Genomic DNA, 23,626 nt, shown 5'->3' with positions numbered 1-23,626 from the left:
CCTTTAAGTGCAAAGTATTTTAAAGGTGTACGTAAACCAATGATAAAATGTGCTTTTATCACCAGAAACCCAGGCAGATTTATTTATTAAATGACCAACAAAGGCTATTAATTAACTCATCATAAAATAAATATAAACCCAGCACAATGTTCAGGTGAGTTTTTATGCAAGGATATACTTCTGGCCATGATTTATGACACTGATTCCCATCACCCTATGTGTAAATTAATTAAGTCAACAAATTTCATTTCATCAGCTTCCACATTTTGGCTGGTAATACAACTTTTGTTTCCAAAGGCTGAATCAGATAGCTAATTGCCAACCCGCACCTGCCTCTTTATATAATAGGCACTTTAATTGCAGTCTAGCTGTGGGCAAAATTCCCTATATATAGGCTAGCTCCACTGAATTATAAAAAAAAAAATTGGGTTTTAGAAAGAAGTTTCTTACCTTTGGATAATGATAGTTTTTCACTGTTGGGTACACTGATCCTGTATATACTGGAATCTCCATAGTGGGGACTTTGGTGTCGTTGATTGTTGCATACGCTAATCTGGCACCATCTGGAGCCCACCAATGAGCAATGTGACTTTTGAATATTTCCTCTGTAAAGAAACAGAAAATACCATAAATATATGGGTGTTAAAATAATGGAACCCTTAGAAAAAAACATTAAAAACTGCAGAGAGATTAAAAAAAAAAAAAGGCAAATTATTGCACTTGTTAGCATTTAGGTGCCCTTTATATTATATATATTTATATGTGTAAGTGCAAAGGTCTGATTAGATCTGTGTGTTTCATTCTCATCTGGACTAGGTAAAGAAGGAACCAGACTAGGGTCCAATCAAATGTACTGAATGTATTTAACTTCACAAGGAAAATTTTGACGGGAGGACATATCAGACCCTGTCTGTTGTTATGATGTCCAATCAGAAGCCGTATTTCAGTGGTATATTAAGTTGTTTTCTTGGAGTTAGCTTTGAAGCTGAAGTCTTAACAAACTGCATATTACAGAGCTGAAACACACACTTATTTGTACACACTTCCAGCAGAAACAGGTTGGTAACTTGACTTTTCAATACAGTACAGTTTGGTCACTTCCCTGTCTCCAGCTGGGACAGTAAAGGAACAATCAGCCTGATCATGTCATCCATCTCTTTTTTCCTCCTGTTAGCATGTTTTGGGTTAGCAAAGGTGCATCCAGCACATTTGCTGTCCCCTTTTCTCCAGACTTTGCTGCTTTCAGTAACACCTAATATATGATATTATTAAGTAATGGGATGTGGATATCACTGCAATACCAGCCCTTTCCCTGAAAATTAGGAATTTTTAGGCACCCTAGAAGGAATCCATATTGTCATGACAGCTATAAAAACTAAAGGCTATTTCAGACTCACTGAACATTCTGACCGCGGTCTAAACTGTGGTCCCAACCTCTCTAATTGAAGTGAATGGAGGAGGTTAGGAACCATTTTTTGCATGTGGCTGCACTGTGGTTCCAAAAAGTGATTAGAAAGTAAAGATTTGCACCATGGTCAAAGTTGCTTGCAAATTTGGTTCCCTACAGTGAGATTTGCTGTTCCAACATACACAGCAGCAGTTTGCTATGTACTGAGGATCTGACAACCATGCAGCTCACACCATGAGTATGAGAGGGCCCTGTTAGGTCACTTTTACACTCTGATATCATTTTAAGAATTTCATATCTGGCGTTGATAGAAATAAAAATGATAATGTTTAGAAGAAAAGAAACATATTTGCAGCCAATCTAAAATGGGACGCCAGCCAAAGTAATAACAGCTAGACTAACCTAGAAATAAGAAAAAAATGGTAGATCACATTCTGTGTACACTAAAAACTTATTTTCTTTATTCCTCATTATTACTAGTTATAGGATAAAGCGCCAACCAATTTCCCAATGGAGTGCAAAGGAAAATAGCTATTTGGCAAAGCACAGAGTACAAAGGGAAATTAATTAGTATTTTGTATTCTGTATTCATTTGGAAAAAGAAAACACATTTTGGTTAATATAATGTTTAATCTTCCTTTTTTCTTCATTTGGATGTTGTTGAGGCTGGGGATAAACACAAAATCCATTGAGCTGCCTGTATATTGACCAACCTGATGCACATGTTATATCATATAGCAGCCTTTCTTGACCTTTTTACCAAACCCTTGAAAAAACTTTCAGTTCTTTAAGAAGCCCCTTCTATAATTATTATATCCACAGCTCATGGTATATTTTTGAGGTCGTCACTGGGAAGAATGTTTCCTATATTGCTGGCCAGTGGGAAGAATGTTACCTACCTATACAGGTAGCCAAAAGCGGTAACTGACCCAAGAGGCACAAATTGCTCATTGTTTAAGGAACCCCTAGCAACCTCTGGAAGAACCCTGGTTAAGACGAAAATGGAAATTCGTAATGACTGACCAAGACAAAGAATGAATAAATCCACAGTGCACCGACCAAGAGTGTAACAATACAGGAATCATCATTGTAGCCAATGTGACCAATTAGAATAAGGTGCCTTTCCTCCAAAAAAAAAAAAAATATACATTCTATACCTAATGTATATATGTATATATATCAATATGTCAAAAAAACTGTTATAAAGGTGATCCTTTTTCCTTTTTATATGCAAAGAAAATTAAATAGTATATATAGTATAAATAGTATCACAGATATTCAAAGATATTATCAGGAGCAACCAATTGCTAGGAAAGGATAAGGAGACTTCCCCTATATGTGATATTAACAAAATGTGAAAGGGAACTGTGACACAAAACAACACAATCCACAAATCTCCCTTTGTACATACTCAGCTCTTTATATAGCAACTTTCATCAGATGTTCACACTGTACATAGCAATCATATTCCTTTTAACACAATATAATTGTTGTGTTTATAATAGCCATTCAATCTAGATTGAAATAGCAACTCAGCTTTTAGTTTACTGATTAGAAATTAAAAATGTCACTTTGTCAGTTTGAACGCAGAAAGAGTTGTAAAATCAGTCATTTTTGTTGGCGGATGCATATGAATACTACGACATTACCTTTACAAGCCACTTTATTCCTATAAATAAATACACCAGGGCCAGATATCCTTTCTGCAATATTGCCAGTTACCTTTTTGATTGCTCTGGGTTTCTGGAAAAAACTGAGCTGAGATGCTGTATGGTTATGTCATCCCAACATGGCCAATCAAGATGGTCAAAGATCATCCAGACGTGGAAGAACAGAAGGAAGATGGTGGCATCTGGTGCCTTGATGGTCTTTTTTCAACCTATGTAACTATGTGATGTGGCGGATTGCAGGTGTGATAGGGTAGGTATTGAGCTACATGCATTACAATTGCATTGCTGTGTATATTACTGCATGTCATGGCAATGCAAATATGTAAATCTGACCACTGCTTCCCCTGAAATTGCCATATTCAACGCCAATTCTACTAGGTCCATAGCTATTCTTTCTCTTTGTCTATTGAACAGCCACAGTTTATAAACTCCTGTGCACACTTTACTCGGCATGATCTGTCAATTTGGTCTGTCTGTAGTGGTACTGGGCATGCATGTGCTGTGTAGTGTAAGCAGAAAACAAAAAGCCACCAGGGGTAGAGGAAAAATGTTGCATGTCTCTTCTGCCATAACCCCCCCCCCCCCCTTTTTAATTTTTTGGGTTTAGGTCCATTTTAAGGCACTCTGACCCAAGCCACATCATAGGTAATAGAATACATCTTTGTTACTTTGTTCTTTTTTTTATTTAAATGACCTTATTTTTAAACAGACTTTTTGCAGGAGTTCATTGCGTTTAAATTTTAATAGAGTTTGGAATATTACACCATTGATGATATTGTGAGATACAAGGAGAGTACAGATGGAGGAGTGATTGGAGAAAAAACAGAAGTGGCAGTAACTTGGCAGAAGACAGTTGATAGGACAGAAATATGGTGATGAAAGGAATTTTTAAAAAGCATGTTAAAGCTTTTATTAACTTAGAGGTCACATCAATCCGTTGAGTGCAGATTGAGGTAAAAAGGTGGTGGGATTAACCAAGAAACGAAAAAAAAAAAATAACATGAATATTTATTGAAGAATAGGCCAGCTCATTGTCCATCACACTGTTTAGTAGCAGGACTGTAGACAATGGAAGTAAAACATGCCAGTACATTAGTGTGAGCTTAAAATGCCCTTAAATGTTCATGTTCAGTTAAAACATTCACCTAAATTAGTGTTTAGTGGGGGTAAAAATATCCATTGGTTAATGGGAGTAAAACATGCTTTTAGTTAGTGTGATTGAACAATGCCTCTGCATCAGTGGAGAAAATAAAAAAATTGATCTGTGTTGGTAAAACAATCCCCTACATTAATGGCCAATGGGAGTAATAAATACCCTTACATCAGCAGCTAGCGGGAATAAAAAAATTCCCCTGTTAGAGGTCAGTGGGAAGCATGTACACAATCTGCACATCACACACAAACATAACTGCAATACATACAAATGTATAATCTGCACATTGCACACAAACAGAACTGCATTACATACAAATGTATAATCTGCACATTGCACACAAACAAGCCCACAACAAAATGTTATATGCATAAACATACACACAAAACCCCCATCTCCTTATCTTTTAGTCTCTGCAGACTTACAGATGAAGAGGTGAAGCTCTCTCTATCTTGCAGCCTCTGGTCTACACAAAGAGGAAGGTTGGCAGAGCATGGTGCTGCAAGCTCCTATTCTTTGCTGAAGCTCATGTTCCACATCAAATGTGAGAACTGCAAATGATTTAGATTTCCAGGCATAGGGGAGGATTGAAAGGTAAGGAGAATCTCCTGGAGGGGCCTTAGTGTTCATGGGTTTCCCAGTTTTCACACCGCAAACATCTGCTCTGGACTTTAAAAGTGCCCAAATCATACTTTGCAAAGGTTAACTCATCTTACAAATTGAACATTCACCCATACCAGTGAATATGATGTTTCACTCACCTATCTTAATCTGTAATATGACTGCATACTCCCAGTGAACACAGTTTTAGTAAACCAATAGTATTATATTTAGTAATATAATGATATGCATAAAATATGTGTGAACATTCATCAACTGGACAGGGACACATACAGAATGAAGTTTTATGTAATATGCAGCCACGCATAATCATTCTTCCATGATCCTAACATTATTATCTATTAAGCACTCAAGTCACAAGTTTGTGACTTTGGCTCATGATCCTGAGGAAGAGTTGTTCCAAGTCTTTGTGTCATTACATTGGGAATGTTGATATTATGATGCAGCTGTGGTTTAATCTGCATTTTGATGAGCCTTATAGTCAAGCAAACATTACACAGACCTATCGTCCCCTGTCAGTTATATCTCCAGATGCTATTCTACTCTTTGTCTATGTTGCACGTTGCCTCCTTATTTAATAATGCCATGGACTACAATATGTCATTGACACAGATAGTAATGATTTATTCTTGCTTACCTGGCATGTATACAGGTACTCAGTCCGATCACATCTAGGCTAATGCTGCTACATGGAGGAATAACAGGTAGTGCATATTTATGGCTTTTAATTTATAGCCTTATGGATGCATAATTTGCAGACACAGCCCCATGACAAGCACGGCAATGGCTTTTTAGTTAAATCTGTTTGAAACTTCACTTTACTCCTATGAGTGCTTGCAATAATGTACACCTACTATATATGCTTCATGACAGTCTGTCCAGTCTTGCCTTAGTATTCCCATTGTAGCCTGTGATACAATGTTTCTCAACCAGGATTCCCTGTAACCCTAAGGATCCTCTAGAGGTTTTTAGGGGTTCCTTGAGCAATGTGTGACTCTCAGGTCAGTTTAATTGATACCATTGATCATTGTGGCTATCTGTAAGGGTGACATTCTCCCTTGTGACCCCTATACTGAGCAATTGTAATAGGGGTTCCATTAAGTCCTTAAAACCAAAAGGTTCCCCCACCTTAAAAAGGACTCTGCTGTAATATATATTAATATAATACAATACATATAATCATTTAGCTCAAAGCTAAAGCTTCAGTGTATATTGTGGACGATTTACTGCTATATTGTGAATAACCTATCAATCAGAGTTGAAGCTTACCTCTGTCCCTCTCTACAAATAAGGGAAGGCCCTGTTTGTATTAGTCAGGCACTGTTGTCAAATAAGATTTCTTTGAATACTGAGAGCCATGGCTGTATCTTCTGGTTGTAAACAAATATTTTGTACAGAAATTAAAAAAAAAAAAAAAAAGCACCCACAAAAGTAAAATTATAAATACAGACAAAAAAAACTTCACATTTTTTTTTTTTACAATTTTATGGTAGCACTTGAACTGGAAAGACGCTGATTTATCTTTCATATTGCCACTCCATGAGCTGGATTTGCTAACAGTGCTTTTTAACACTGGCCAAAAGGTCTTCCTTTGTGCATAGATAAAAGGCATTTTCACATCTGACTACATAAAGGGCTGGTACAATAGGAGTGATAGAAGGAGGGGAGGAAATACTCCATGTATATCAGGCAAATTTGTGCCGGCAGGGACAAGATACAAGAGTATTGCTGCAAAAACAAAAAAAACTCACACGCACAATACATTCAAGTAGTAATCTGAATGCAGAAAGAGAAAAGCAGGAACATTATCAAGGACTTTGGAGGTCAGCTAAACCTTCTCTATGATTAATTTATTACAGAAAAACTCCAGCACAGAGCTCAGGGATCATTCTGTTTTATATCATTACTGTCCACTAAAAGGAAACTAATGGATTAGTGTGAGTTGTATTTTCTTTTCATGTTTTTTTTAAAACAGTTTTATTATGTTTATACGAAGGGAAATTATAATACTGAGGGTTCTCCAAACCTAAATCACAGCACAAAATTATTATTATTAATAATAATAAACAGGATTTATGTAGCGCCAACATATTAGGCAGTGCTGTACATTAAATAGGGGTTGCAAATGACAGACAAATACAGTGACACAGCAGGAGAGGACCCTGCCCCGAAGAGCTTACAATCTAGGAGGTGGGGAAGTAACACACAATAGGAAAGGAGATATGGAATGGTGGGAAGTAGTGAGGGTTTCAAAAGACAGAAGAAGATGGGTAGGAAAGTATGAAAAAATGGGATTTGAGTACAATATTTGCTTTTAGGTAGCAAATCTCTAATTGAAAGAGTTAAGCCTTACACTGATGGATGTTAGAGGATTGTCACTGGAAATGATCTTTTGTGATCATTTCTATGACAGATGAATGCACAAATGCTATACACACGCTATATAGAGAGGGGTGGACGATTGAGCAACACCCCATTGTGCTCTCAAAAATACACTGTGGTTGTTCCCATTCAGTTGTTCATTGATCTGTTATGATCAACATTACGAGGCTGCTGCACACACCAGATTGAGAGGAGCATGATCACTTGTTTGGGACAAAAATCTGACATGCATGCAGTGGTCTCCCAGCATCAATCATCAATTAGCCAAGGCGGATTGATGAATGACTGATCAGGAACAACCACTGTACTCCAGCGCAGGGTTTTCTTTCTTCCTAGTTTACTTATTTTTAGCAGGATCATTCTTTTTTTACTGGCTGCAAACCATGGTACCTTCTTATTAGCTATCTGTAGCAGGTCCATTTTCTGAGTGTATCAGAAGATCTACTTTTTCTCATCTACCATGCACCACATAAGCCAGAACTCCTCTGCTATACACCAATTTCCCCAGATATTCTTTTCCCCCCAATAGAGTTCTACCAAGAAACATCAGGCTATGAAAGCCAACTACTAGCTAGGACCAGCACAGCTCCACAACAGTCTTTCCCACCATAGTTTTCCTCTACATAGCTCTGGACAACAAAATGTAATCACATACCATTCCCCAATACAGTAGTCTGTACAACTCAGCATATCAGAACACAATAAATTTATTTATGCATCCAATAAAACTATTAAGGGCTTGGGAGCACAAACTTTTTTTGGCTTCTGAGCTGAATTTGTGTAGCATTATGAAAACATATGGAACTGTTTGAATTTTGAATCGTATTAGGGGTAATCATATGTTTAAGGTTAAACGCACATCAATTCTTTTGACTAAACACATATTTTAAGTTACCAAACCTAATGATAATCTCCGTTATTTTTTGCACCATTAAAACAAAACTTAAAAAATGGAGGAGACATTGACAGGAACAGTTTGGCTTAGCAGACTCAGATCATTAATTTTAAAACTGGCAAAAGTGGGGCTGTTCTAAAACTTTTTGGCACTTTGTATTAATTAAATGTTTATGTAGCTTTTTGCCTGGAGTTCTATTGTAATATTTACCAAGTAGACTAAGCGGAAGAATCTCTCAGCAATCCGTTGTTACAGAGTTTTAAAGATGGTGTTTTATATGCTTACAAAGTCCTGTTTTCAAAGTGCCTGAGGCCCTTCAGTCAGTTAATTCACCATTTATGCCCAACAATAACGGAAATCATTTACACTTGAGAATCCCAGAACATTCCTTTCAAGTCTGATGAGTTAAAATGTTGCAGTTAATATCAGAAAATATCTTTTCAATCACAGATGAAATTGAGTTTTCAGAACAAAATCTTTTTCTTTTGGATTTTATAAAGAGCTATTGTTCCTGGAAATTGCAATAAAAATAGGAAGCATTATTGTAAACACACGTATGTGCTCCAAGTTATTTTAAAACACTTTATACACAATAAACTTTACAGAGGTTGCTGTCTATGGAAATACACAATGGATACAGACTGAAATGAGACTATATAAGTTGAAGGTAAAAATAGAACAGACATGGAAGTCCTCTTGGGTCCTTCTACACTGAAGGTGTTGGATCCAAAACACTATGGGCCTGATTTTATTAAAGCACTCCAAAACTGGAGAAGAAAAACTATCATGGAAAAACTTGGGTGATCTACTAAACCTGGAACGGATTAGCTATTATTTGGCAAATGTTTTCAATCCTTGACTAGATCCATTTCAGGTTTGCTGGACCACCAAACAATTCTGTTACCAAAGAATTAAAAAAATTGGTAAAACCCATGATAGTCTATTTTCTCCAGTTTTGGAGAGTTCTAATAAATCAGGTCAAGTGTGTGAAAAGTAAGTAAAAGTGGTAAATAGTAAAGAATTAAAAGTAGGCTGGGAGGGGGAGTAAACTAACTTAGTAAGACATTTCCAAATGACTACACAGGGGCAATTTACAAAAAATCCACATGGAAGAAAAATTGAGAACAACTTATATTTTGTTGAGCCTTAACTATAATGTTTATTAGCACATAAATAAATATTAGTAAATAATATAACCCACCACATTTGGGGTGTATTTGTGAATAATATCCAACACTGTCTGTTGTCTGGAATGTGTACACATGGTCTACCCTAACCTGACCAGTCTAACATTCATAGATATACATTGGAAAATCACCAACAGGCATCAGGTTACCTAAATCACAATAATGTTTGTATTTCACCAGAAACCACAAGTTCTGTGATATAACAAAGGATGGTAAATGGTAAAAATCAGAACATTGCCCAAGAGCTTCAAGAACAAATATATATTTATTCACCAGTGCCATTAAATAGATGATGCATTATGTTGCAGTGTTTCTCAATTTTATTGCAGTATAAAACACATTGTTACAACAGATATCCACCAAGTAACCCTTGTGTGTATCACTGCATGCTAAGAACTGTCTGGTCTGTTTATCTATTGCTAGTTCTTCCATAAAAGTGTGTTACAATTGCTTATACTTATAATAAAGCCACATATAACTAATCAAGTTTGTTTTGGGATTTGATTGGTGTTCAATAATGTAGTGCTCACCCCTCTAGAAGAGTCCAGCGCTACGCTAAATTTTTGAATGAATATATTCAGGAAAATGATGCAAGCAGGTGTACCTCTTGAAAACACCTCTACCCTTCACTTAGGGCTTATTCACTCTGGTGGTGAGGTTTTGATGCGTTTACCACTTCCTACCACTAGGAAACACAGTTACATAGGGAGTCGCTACATGAAGCGTCTCCCAACGGCAGCCCCCCATAGGGAATGAATGGGGGTGGCAGTGAGTGGTACTAGTACAGTTCACTGTTGCCAGCTGTATAATGTGCAGACCCTGTATAATGTGCCAGGTTCCCGCCGCGGGGAGCTGCATAAAATCAAGCAATCAAGCAACAGTTCTGAACAGGACAGGAAGAGTATTACCAGAAAGATCGCCGGATGAAAATAAAGAATCTTAATGCAGCCACTCTATCTAATGATTTGTTAGCTGGAATATAACAAATGTTTGCTCTTTAGGTTTAGATAAACTTTATTTTCTTTACACATAGCCACACCTAATTAGACAACTGAACTTCACTGTGATGACAAAGCTGTGATGAGTTCAGCTAGCGAAGAATTAAAAAAGTATTTAACGTGGAAACCACAAATCATATTTTGAATGATAATTTATTTAGCAGAGCAACATTTTACGTGTTGGTGAACTTTAAAAGGTCAATCTGACAATAGGCCAAAGTAACTAATTAAAAGCAAAAATGTCAAACCCAATCCATTCATCTTAACTTCCTTATAAAACTTTGCTGCGTTTAGGGAAAGCTAACAAAATATAACACTGCCGTATTGCTGTGCTTTTGCTAAGATTTCCTTGTATGTTTCCTCACTAAATATCAATGAAATATTAGCAAGATTTTTTTTTTAATAAAAAAGGGATTGAACAGCAATGTGCTATTCTATTTATAGAGCAGCCCTAAGAGGATTCACAAATATTATCTGGTTTTCTCCAATCAAGTCACATTCACGAGCATTTGCTCAACATCTGGATTAGAGATTCATCATCACAAATTAGGGTTTTACCTTAAAATACCCACTTTTTTGTTGGTATTTTCTCTTTCTGTAACATCTGCAAGTTACAGCTAATGTGAATCGACAGGGCTGATGGTTCCAAACAACCGCTGAATACATTTAAATACATTGAATAGCCAAAAAAAGTCACCTACTATCTAATATTGTTTGGACTGCCTGTGGCTAAAATGATGACACTTATTCCTTGTAGTATACTTTCAGTAAACTAAAATGTCATAACATTTATTTCCATCCAGTTTTGCATTATTTTTGCCAAGATCTTGTATTGATGATGGGAGAGTTGGACTGGTGCGTACAATCTTCTTCAGCACATCCCAAAGATTCCCAGTGGGGTTAAGATCTGTTCTCTGTGGTGGCCAATCTATGGGTAAAAATGATGTCTGATGGGCCACTCCCACAATCTGAGCTCTATGGATACTGGTAAGAAAACATCTGTTGATGGAAACAAAACTGGTAATTCAGTATATTCTGGAGTCAGCTGATCTCATTTTTGGGCACGTAACAATGATGAACCTAGACCTGACCAAACGAAGCAACATAATGTCATAACTTCTGTTGTCTAGGTAGTATATGTCTAATTTTGACAATTTTGTGAGAATTTACTGTACAGATGGACTCATGGGATTTACATAGTTACATGGTAGGTTAGGTTGAAAAAAGACCATCAAGTGCAACCACTAGGGAAAGAAGATTTGTTCCTACAGTGCTGAAATGTAAGGATTTTCTTTCTTTACTTTTGATCCCTTGAGCTTTAATACTACTATTATTACACAGTATTTATATACAACCATCATATTACACAGTGCTGTACAAAGTCCATTGTTGTGTCACTAACTGTCCCTCAAAAGGGCTCACAATCTAATGTCCCTACCATGGTCATATGACATTTACACAGTCTAAGGTCAATTTTTTTGGGGCAAAGCCAACTAACCTCACTGCATGTTTTTGGGATGTGGGAGGAAACTGGAGTACCCAGAGGTATCCCTTGGAGACATGGGGAGAACCTGCAAATTTATTGCAGATAGTGTCCTGGCTGAGATTCAAACCTGGGACCCAGTGCTGCAAAGGCAAGAGTGCTATGTCTGAGGCACCATGCCGCCCTTTGTCATACTTCGATCTTCCTCACTAAAGCACAGGCGTTTCTCTTGTGCGCATGTGGGCATTTCTTGCTCTAGGTGTACCTGCGCTCCTAAGCTTTATCAGTTTCGCCCAACCCGCCGGCCAATCAGGAAATAGCCTCTTAATGATCCCTGGCTATTTAGCTAGCTCAGACACAGCACTCAGCATTTGTGCAATGTGTCTCCACTAGTGCTGAGCCCCTAGCTCAGTTGAGCATTATCCTGTACACATGCTGTTTTCCCTGTCCAGCTCTTGTGTTGCCCAGTCTGTTGTTTCCAGCCAATTCCCTTCCAGTGTCACCTGTGTTCCCTGTGTTCACAGTGGCCCGTGTGTCACTAGTGTCTTTCTCCTGGATCCCTAGTATTTGACCCCTGGTTTGTGACCTGAACTCTCTTGCTTGCTGGCTGCCCTGACCCTGGCCTTCCTTGAAAATTCTTCTGCCTTGCGATTTGGTACCGTGTATCTACCTGCCCCCACCCTGGTGTGCTCAAGGACCGCAACCTGGCGGTAACCAGCAGCGCAACATCCTCACCACTAGAGGTTCTGTATAAGACCTGGTTGCTGCTTAGACTCCGCCTCTTGGCCCTTCTCAGGACTCACACCACTTTTGTGCAAGCCGTAGCACCTAGTCGTCCTGTCTCCCCAAATGTGACATTTTATCATTTATTCCTACCCTATATTGTTACTCCACCAGCTTGAATCAGTAGTCATTGCGGGGAGGCTGGCTTGAAATAGAACTGTAGTTACACTTAGTATTACAGCTGTTGATCTCTTCATGATACTGGTCCAATCAGTCCCAGGGTGTCCCCTAGCAGACTGGACACCAGGTTCCACCATCTTATTCTATCTTCTTCTTTCTTCTGGTGACATCATCTGACCTCGCACTGTGCAGGTGTGAGATCGCGTGATGCGCCTTCCTGTAAATGTAAATCGAAAAAAGTGCCAATCTCAGTGCGCCTGCTGCACTTTTATGTTTTACATTTCAGGAAAACCCTATCTGTAAATGCCCGATCCCGGGCATGTGCAGAAGGGGGTATCCTAAAATGTTTTTTCGTTATAAAACTTTTTTTTATTATAGAAAGGGGTTAGCCACTCTTTTAAATCATGAAAAAATATGATGATGGATCCCCTTTAACAAAGCAAAGCCCTACACTTCTTTTTCGATGGTTGCCCCCATGTAGATATACTATGTAGAACAATATTGATAGGGTAAAGAGAAGCTACTGAGCGCCTATAGGCAGTGCTGGGAATTCTAGTATTTTTGTACTTCTTTACTTTTTAAAAAAATTGCCAAGATCTATAATTATCTACGTAGCTGCAATTGACTATATTGGGAAAGTTAGTTATTACTTTTTATTACACACGAATGTGTGTATGTTTGTAAGTAAAACTGCTGCATGAGCCGTGAGCTCAGAACCAAAACTATATTCACAAGCTCATAATAAAGCTTGGAGCTTGCTTGCAGTGTGAGCAGATGATGAAAACGCTAATATTACCCTGATTTCCAGTGATCTGGAGTGTTAACATCCACTTATGGCCACATAAGAGCTTTTTAATTTTTTTATTTGTATATTTAATATAGCAGTATCAAAGGTCATGGTAATTATTTCTCTCTCTTTAATAATTTAAAAATGAAAATTACATTAGGGTATTTTTTTTTCTTTGCTACAGAGTAAACACATTTTCAATGTCATGACCTTTGAACAAATAATGAATAATCTTTTATAATGACACACATTTTATATTAGGCTAGCTTATGCAAGGAATCATTTAATACAGTGTATTTCTGGTATTAGCTTTGGAATTTCACTGTTTTTTTATACAAATATTTAATCATTGGGCCGGATTTATTTAAAGCTCTCCAAGACTGGAGAAGATACACTATCATGGGAAAACCTGGGTCATCAAGCAAATCTGGAATGGATTTCCTAAAAACATTTGCTGTTAGTTGGCAAATGTTATCAATCCTGGAACAGGTTCATTTCAGGTTTGCTGGATCACCCAGGTTCTACCATGATCATTTATCTTCTCCAGGGCTTTAATAAATTAGGCTTGTAATGTATAAATCAAGATCAAGTATGGATGATGAATAAATGAATGCAGAGGTAGAGCTGGAAATCACCAGGTAAATTTGCTTATTGTGGTACCCCTAGAATTGACACAGATGGGACAAGGCTGGGGTTAGTAACAAATGGCACATTACTCCATTTGCCACACTCCACCTGTATAGCCTAATCACACAATTAGCCACAACTGTCTTCTGCACACATTCTCTCCCAGCACCATTCTCTCCATGTCTTTGCAAGGTGATGCCGCCCCCAAGCCAGGCAAACGGTATGGAAAGGTAAATGTAAGCAGAATCCACAAGTAGGTACTAAGTAGGTAAAATCCGGAGGCTGGCCAGTCAATGCTGCCCAGGCCTGATCAAAATGCCAATGGTGGTTAAGCTCAAACCTTTGCCATTGGAGTTAGGCCTGGTGCAACATTACTGGTTGTATCCCCCTGAAGTCCTTATATATCAGGTCTCTGTGGGTACCTGCACTTGTCTTCAGGGCCCTATACTAACTGCTATTGTGATCCTATGCCACTGAATGAATGGGCACCAGGTTAAAGTGTAATATATAATTTGTAATTATAATAGTATTATATATATATATATATATATATATATATATGTGTGTGTGTATGTATCCTCTCTGCTGGCACCCTAATAAAAAAGTGTGCATATTTATTATTATGCACCCCATTTTGATGCCTAATTTATTATCATGGAGTATCATTATGTAAATTTTGCTTTTTGCAATTTAGAGCACTGACCATCCTCTGCCGATGTCATTACCATAGTTTGTGTACCCATTTTCCCAAGGTGAAGTTCAGGACTGGCACAAGTTGTTGATTCTATAGTTGGTTACATTTCCATTAGAAAAATTTCCCCTTTACTTTCTCAAACAAGAATGTAAAAAATTGTGTTTGGAGTAATTTTAAATATAAGTAATTAAGGGGCACCAACACCTTGCAAAATTGAAACTAATAAATGGGCATTGTTCCATCTGCATACAGGAAATATGGCTTATTAGTCCATAACATTATTAACTACGATTCACGAAAGATGAAAATGTAAGGAATAAATTGTAACTGACAGGTGACAGGTTTTGATATTTTAAAATAAATCCTCTGTACATATATATTGTGAAAGCGGAGATGTAGTGGAGCAGATGTTAGATTAACATCCAAAATGCTCATAGACGATCTGCTTGAAGCTTTACTCCAAATAAAAAAATACTTTAGGATCACTTTATCCTTTCCTGGAAATCTCACAATTGTGTTGGAACTCCTTAAGTGATTCCTTAGTGTACAGTGTGCTGCTGAAGATTTTTACTCTGCCTGATGTCACTTTCTGAGAACTATTAGGCTATATCTAAGACAAAGAAATCCAAGAAGCAGTTCTTCAATGGGAAGCTGTAATAGGAGTCCTTCTCTTTCTGTCTCTTTTATACTAAGTCTGTCTGAGAATCAACATTTAACCATGTAAAATGTTTCAAAATCCCTATTTCAGCATTAAAAACCCAAGTGAACTTTTTAGTTGAAATCAGCTAAATACATTCCAGGTGCATCAAAACACCCGCTGAGCCACATCTAGAGCTCTACAATCAGCAGGGTGCATGAGTTTAAATCATTTCAGTATAGTTGGGTTTTCATAAAATCAGATTCAGCAAAAGCAACAATACTACATAAATACAAAGAATACAACATGTAATATTTATTATGTTGGCATTTCTGAAATGAAAAATATCTGAGATGCATGAGGATTTACTGTGCTTTTGAAGGAGATGTATTGGACCACTTTAACTTGTATATGTCCACCTTACTTAGAGTTCTCTGCTTTCATCTTAAGTAGCCTTTGGAAAAACCCCTTACTTGTGATTGATTATAGGATGTTCTCTAGTGTCATGGCACTTGGAGGTTTTATGCCCTTTAAGTTCATTTTGCATGTGCAACCTATTACCTCTGTTGCTTTCAACATTAGCCCAAGTACTAACCTCCAGATAGCACCATACAGGTGCCCCTACCAAAAAGGGATACTGGGCATGGAAGGAACAAACAGAACATATTGTCACTCCCCCAGTTCCACTGCACTTATTTGCACTTTCAGTAACAGTGTTTATAGATTTTGCTGCTTACTATGAACATTCGGTTTTAGCTTTTATTCTAATATTTTTCTGTATTAAAGCAGAACTGTTTTTAAAAAAATATGAGCAAAAAGTTTTTTTTGTTGCAGAAGGGACAGGCTAAGCCCCTTCTGCACAGAAAAAAACCTACCCTCCAGTCCTTAATCTTTCCTATGTACAACAAGCTGCCCATGTTCAACTCAGTGCATGATCCCAGCATAGCCCACTGCTGGGAATGAATGAACTCCTGTGTGCATGCTTGGGAATTATGTCAATACATGGCCTGGCCATTCAATATGACTGAACATCCCGAACCTGGAAGAGGACCAGTTGAAGATGCCAGTGCTGGAACAAGGAGAGCTGAGGTTATTTAAATTGCAAACAGGTGCATACCATTTATTTATTTTTTTGGAGAAGGGACATTGCCAGTCCCTATCAGCAATAGAAAGCATGCCTGCTCACAAGTTTTTACATTTAAGTTTATTTCCGCTTTATAGTATATATTATATATATTTGTATATAAGTATATATTTGTTAATTAATAGGAAAAGATGTAGTATTAAAAAGAATACTTTTGCCAGAAATCAGCAAATTATATGGGCAGCACGGTGTTTCTGTGGTTAGCAGTCTTGCCGTTGCAGCACTAAGTCCCAGGTTCAAATCTCAGCCAGGACACTATCTGCATGGAGTTTGCAGGGTCTCTCTGTGTCTGCATGGGTTTTCTCTGGGTACTCAGGTTTCCTCCCACATTCCAAAAACATGTACTAATGTTAATTGGCTTCCCTCAAAATTGACCTCATATGACTATGGTAGGGATGTTAGATTGTGAGCTCCTTTAAGGGACTGTTAGTGACATGACTATTGACTTTGTAAAGCGCTGTGTAATATGATGGTACTATATAAATACTGTGTAATAATAACACAAACCGAACAAGTACATTGTGTAGTTAAAATTGCATAAATTAGGTAATAATCAAACACATCCACAAGGTGGCAGCAGCAAAACAGTGTTTTTAATTTTGGATGATCAGCCTTCATATTTGAATCTCTGGCTGTGCAATGATACCAAGGAGCCTATTTATTATAGAACAGCTCACATCCCAGCTGGGTTATTAAACAAAGGCAGCACAGATTCTGATGCGAATTCCCCACTTGGAAGTCTGGGGAATAAGTGAGCTCCTGGCTTGAGGACATATATCACCAGATGTCGTACAGTAATAGGTAGAATTCCTAATTTACAGAATCATAGCTCTGATCTTATTTTCTGTCCCATGACGAAGGAAGGGGTTAAAAGTTGTCATTTTATAATTTTTTTTATTTATAATATTTGCTTAAAAATACCCCTTTTGAGTGGTATAGAAAGGTTCAAGCAACATGTTTGTTCTCATCTACCTCAATGGTGTGGTATATCTATGAAATCTCCAATCTAATCTATTCTAATTATTTGGTAATACCAAAGATAATGTAACTAATGATAATAGTACCAATAGTAATACTTCACCTAACCGTGTGCTGATCAATGAATCAGAGACTCCACAGTCCTTGTCAGGCACCATTAGGAAGATCATTATTTTACAAATGTATTTATCTTTTTAAAAAAAAATTCATATTAATGGTCCACAGGATTTAAAATGATGAATTTAGTGATCTGTGACGTCCGAAAGGCTGGCGACCCCTGGTATAAAGCACTTTTTTTAATCTTGTTTCCTCCCTGTCTTGGGCTTCTTATCTGTGTGATTGGTCCCCTGTGCCCTCTTCTCTAAGGCACTCTGTGTTGTAGAGGTAGGCACTGATGTTATTGTTGTATGTTTGTGATGTCTCCTGAATTTTAAGTGAGGATGTTGCGTGCCCACCCAGATGCAAAGTGGCTTCTGGGGCAGCGAGGGTCAAGGTAAGTATGAGTCCCTTCTTTGTCCCCCTTTAGAATGAAAACTGAATTTCACTAATTTCAGTACAGGAGCAGTGCCACAGCAAGGATGTTTTTTCATTTATTTTTGCAGCTTTAATAACAAAATTAAACCAGGATCACTTGGTTAATAGTGGCTGGATAGTTCCAACTGGAATCAATTCTGGAATGGATCAGACTTGTAATTTAAGCAATCTGAGATAAGTAGTAGGCCATTGGACAATGACAGCTGTCACTGGTGACCATATTGTCTGGACACTACTATACTTTATCATTTACAGGTATTAATGACTATACAGTCATTTACAGGTACAATACAGCTCATTAATGAAATACTAATTCTGATATGATAATTCAAATCAGTTCGGTAGATGTGCTTTTATAGAGTTAGGGCCAATTCACACCTCTGTATCATAGTAATGCACAGTAAAATGAGTGAACCTGCACCATAATGCACTACAATCACAATGTGTTTTGCAGTGCACAGCAATGACAAAATATAGCACAGAGGCAATTCGTCCCTTAATAGGCTCATTTAAAATAAATAATCTCTAGTAATGCGTTACCTTGGAACACATGATAATACACATACAGGTGAATGCTTTATTGAAACTAATTCAGGTGAAAATGGGCTCGTACACTTTAGACATTCTCTGAATTATAGAAAGCATGGACCTAGTATAGGATAGAAGTGACACCATGTTTTTCTGTCAATCAGCCATTTATCTTTAGAACATTTGGACAACAGCCAACAAAGTGTAATTAAAGAATGCACTCATACCTCCCAACTGTCCCTGATTTAGATGAATGTCCCTCCTTCAGATCCAAGTCACTTTGTACCTCTTTCCTCTTCAGATGCCCTGCTTTTTTGGGTGGATATATAAACCTCTATACCAGTTGTTTAACTAAACCCTTTGTCCAGCCTGTAAATTATTCCAATTTTTATTGCAAATAGCCAATATAAAGGAAACTTAGGGTTTATTTATAAAACAGGGAATCAGACATTCTTAGGTAGAAATCATTAAAGCCCATGGACGGGTTGTGAAATCATGACACCACTCTGGGGGAAGTTTCTTCCCCTTTGAGTAAACCCAGCTCATCGCACATGCAGGGTCCGGAGCCGGTAAATTTAGTGGTCCGTGGGTCCGAAATGGTTGGAGACCACTGTCCCAGGGTGGCCATTTTTCTAAACACTTTGAGCTAATAAGTAGCCCCCTTTCCCCTCCAATGTTAATGAAATATAAAATGTCCTGGGTAAATGGAAGCAGTGGTGATCTACCCAGTTAAATTTGGATGTCATTCCAAAAGTTCTTCTTTTCCTAATCTGTTTTCATATTCCATGTCCATTACCTAATCCATGAATATGCATTAATAATATACAATATGAACAAATGAATGAATAAAACTGTTCTTCAAATATTAAACACTTGTGAACATTAAAGATAGCAATAGTAAAAGTGTTACCACTACCAATGAGTGTATAAGGATACCAATACGGTTTAGTAATTTTTTCCATACACAAAATAAAAGAAGATTATGAATGCTGGCGGAAGCCTGAATGATTTCAGCACTGATAATGGACCACAAAAGGTGAAGTAACCTCGGAGCCGGCGCACCATTTTCAGCAGTCACATTGCTGTTGTGTTTAATATCCTGTCATGCTGTGTTATGAAGAAGAAAACAGGATGGAAATGACAATCAGTAAAGCAAAACCCCAGAGACCCAGCGGCATCTGGCTGTTCTCCTAACGTCACACTGTGACATTAGCTATCTTTCAGTGGAGAAGAACCAATATCAGCGTGTACAAGTTATAAGGGCATTGGTATAAATCGTAGTGTGAATAGACAGAACACAAATCACACTCGCAGGATTGTGCAGTGGTAAGCCACCCCTAGAAATACACAACTTATCATTAGTCATTATTTCTGTTAATCTCAAAATCTGTAATTGTTGCAGAGAATAAATATTAGGGTAAAATATGATCTTTTTAAGATGGTTAACATTGGACTCCTTTAGAAGCACCTAAAGTTCTTCTTATATGCATACAATGATTAAACCTATTATGAACTAACCCTGAACACACGTAATAAGTGCCGTACATTTACCATCTGTTTGTTAGACAAAAAAATTTCAAGCTGCCGATGAGAAAGGGCATATGGACGCATTTACCTAAAGCAGATTTGTTTTTTTTTTTTACATGTTTTACCATTACCTTTCCCCTTTCATATTTACAGCTAAAGAATGAAGCAGAAACCCACAGCCTCCTGAGACTAATACATCACATATTCCAGGAGCCTGTGCACTGCTTCTTCTACACATTCCCGGGATTGCGCATGCGTCATAAGGGGCTTTCCTAGAATGTAAAGAAAAAGTGCTCCATCTTACACATACAAGTGGCATTTTTTTGGGGGGAGGGGTGAAAGTTGCTCTTTAAAATGATGTATCAAATGAATCTAGAAGAGAACCTAGCTAGTTTTAGGAGACCAACTTTTTTACACATGATTTTAGATTCCATCTGAATGAAACCCAGTTATATTGTGCTTTATGTATACAGTGGTACCTCAGTATAAGTCCTGTTTGATATAAGTCCAAGGATCTGGAACGGATTAACCAAGGTACCACTGTATATGTAAAACCAAGATTTTTTTTTCATTTTGGATACAGTAGGGAATATTTAAAACACCTATCAGTGTTTTTCCCACTTGTGTGTCATAGGGGGCAGTTTTCCTTTACTTCCTATTCTGTAAACTCAATAGGAATTCCCTTTTACACAGTATCCACCAGAGCAAATGTCCTCATGCAAAGAGTTTTCTATTTTTCCTATTCTGGCACAATCTCAAAATGTTGGATATTCTCTTGAAGACACACATTTAATCTCCTTATATTTTATATGCTCCCTGAATTGGAGATAACTCAATTATACCACCATAATAAACCATTTAATATTGGGGTCTTTGTAGCTCAGAGTGCCCTTCAGCACATACCTAGAAGCCCTGATTGTTTTTTTTTTAGCCTAAATTACAGAACTCTGTGTAATGTTCCAGCCCTATTTGTATGTTTCAGGTTGTAACCTCTGCAGTGGTCTGCTCTTTATATGTTCAATGACACAGTTTCCTCTGCATGTTCTCCTTGTTTCCTCTGCTATGGGAGAGATTACTGCTGGGATTCCAGACCTGGGTTTTGCATGTCACTCAGAAGTGTTCTGATCCAGGCCAGAGTTTGGTTTTGTCTGGCCAATAATTACTGCACAGCTGTGAGCAGCAGGTAAAAAGGAAAGGAGGGGAAGAAAGCTCCCTGACCTGGGGCACAGGTAAGCTGCCTGTGAGAGCCACTGTTGTACTACATGTGAGTAAAGGTTGCTGGAACGTTTGTGTTGAGTTGGCTGGGTTAGCCACCAACTGGTAGAGAGGCATCTGCCAGCTGTTTAGTTAGTACCTGACTGGCTAGGATTTATTTTTGATTTGTTTTATCATATCCAACCTTTTAATAAAACTGACTGCAGGTCAGTTTCACCCTTATCTACTGTCTCCAGTGTGCTTCATACATCTCTCCTGCAGTCTGAAAATACCTCTTACCCCAGAAAAGGTAAAGGTGATCCCACAAGGGTGGTATAACACAAAAATTATATATATATATATATATATAGATATATATATCTATATATATATATACATTTTTACCCATACTCTGCTAGGGAGCCTGTTTTTCCCTTCCTAATTTACAAAAATAAAGCTACAAGCTTGCAAATTGTAGCCTAAGGGAGTGCTGGAAGACAAAGTGAACCTCTTGTCAATTTCACAGCAAAATGGCCATTTGCAAGGCCTGATCCATCACTCTATATATCACAAACACACAGGCTTTTTATGTTCCAGACGCACAAAGTGATGCATACCTTTTCCAAAAGCCGACTGCAGATGCAATTTTAAGTACAAGACACAATGATCTGTCACAAAAATGCTATCACTGCCCTTTGCCACATTTCTTATGGGAACGATATTGGCATCTGAAGGGCCGAAGGACTTTAATGTTGTTGTACGGAAGTCTAATGTATGGTTTTATTACAGTAAAATGTCAGCTATCATTCATAGCATTCCATTTTTTTTCAAAGCAATTTGTTCTACCTTCATAAAGCCAGTCGCTCAGCCCGTTAAAAATGACTCCTTCTTTCCCAGTAGACACCAGGCGGATGGGTCGGCTGTCTGCATTCATTTTATAGAAGATGTTGTTTTCAAATATAAAAATCTGAAATGGAAAAAAAAATAAGAAGGTCAGCTGGTAATATTTAGTTCATGTGGTATTTTTCAGGTTTTCAGAGTAAATTCAAAAAGCTTCAAAGCTTGTAAAACAGAAATTTAAAGCCATCAGGCACTTCTTGGCATATGGCAGTGCAAGCTGCTCCTGGTATTTGCTATTTTAGGCCCCTCTTAGACCTGTAGCTGACCACAGTGCGCTGCCACAGGCTCAACCTTAATTGCTCCAATTTACCTAAACCATTTTGTTGACAAGTTTGTGTCTGTGGTTGTTGTTGCAGTGAATTCTGAAAGAGACAAGTTATTTTTGGTTTTATGGTTGCTTTTCTTTTTTCTGGAGTTTTCTATGCACCTGGGAGCAGCTAAACACATGGTTTTTCAATTGCAAGTCTGGAAAAGTTTGGATTACTAATATAAAACTTAATATATCAAGTTTTATAATATTAAAAATGATCAGGTCTGGTCCTGGAAAAAAAAGACAGAAAAAGTTTTTTTTTTTTAGCACATATATATATATAAGTCAAGCATATAAGACATATAATCTTGTGACATTGATAGATTAATTAAAAAAGGTCGTTCCCATTAACAATTTCATGGGAAACATGACCTACTATCTATACAGAGGCTAACTACTCTTTTGAGTTGCGTACAAGTGTGTAAGTGAAATATCTCGTATTCCAACGTGTTTCCCCAGACGGCTTTCCCAGGGGACTTGTGGAGAGCATTATATGTTGTAATTGATAAAAGAATTCACTAAGAGGGATATCTCACAGGAAAAGATGGTATTACACATAGTTGTCTGGTACAAACTGTTGCAGACAATATCCAACATTGGTATGCAGAGTCTAGCAGACAGAGGCGCTGCAGTGTTGAGAGTTCAGTGGACCCTAGGGAGTCTCTGTATAGATAGCAGGTCACGTTCCCATTATATAGGTAATGGGAACAACCTTAATTACTTAATCTATCCATGTCAGAAGATTATACGTTTTATATGCTTGACTTTAAAATATATATAAGTGCCAAAAATGCTGATTTTTCTTTCTTATTTCCTCATTACTTGGCTTCAACATTAAGAACCTGGAGGTAAGGTAGGGTATTCTCTCACTTGTTCCTGGAGAAAACACAATATGAACATTTCTCGGCACACTTACCAGCTAGCCAGCAAAAAAAATTAGAAAAAGTAACTTCAGCATACGTATAAAGCAATAAATGTATTGGAGCAGGTACGTTTGAAGGCTGCCTATTGTTTCTAAAAGGATCAACACAAAATGAACAGCACAATGCCAGCTGAAGACCTCTGG

At 37.6% G+C, this 23,626-nt stretch overlaps 1 protein-coding gene across 2 annotated transcripts in view; it reads right to left on the bottom strand.

Moving 5' to 3' along the window:
* The window catches only part of DPP6 (dipeptidyl peptidase like 6), a 626,323-nt gene that overhangs the window by 71,467 nt on the left and 531,230 nt on the right, over positions 1-23,626 (bottom strand). For both annotated transcript variants that reach the window (XM_072412585.1, XM_072412586.1), the window contains exons 8-9: positions 22,197-22,317; positions 451-605 (exon numbers count right to left, since the gene is read on the bottom strand). In XM_072412585.1, coding sequence (XP_072268686.1) covers positions 451-605; positions 22,197-22,317 — 276 coding nt within the window. The remainder of the gene's footprint in view (positions 1-450; positions 606-22,196; positions 22,318-23,626) is intronic.

The sequence above is a fragment of the Pyxicephalus adspersus genome, chromosome 5 (genome assembly GCF_032062135.1).
Source record: "Pyxicephalus adspersus chromosome 5, UCB_Pads_2.0, whole genome shotgun sequence".
Classification (NCBI taxonomy): Eukaryota; Metazoa; Chordata; class Amphibia; order Anura; family Pyxicephalidae; genus Pyxicephalus; species Pyxicephalus adspersus.
This window is presented reverse-complemented; position numbering and strand designations above follow the sequence as displayed.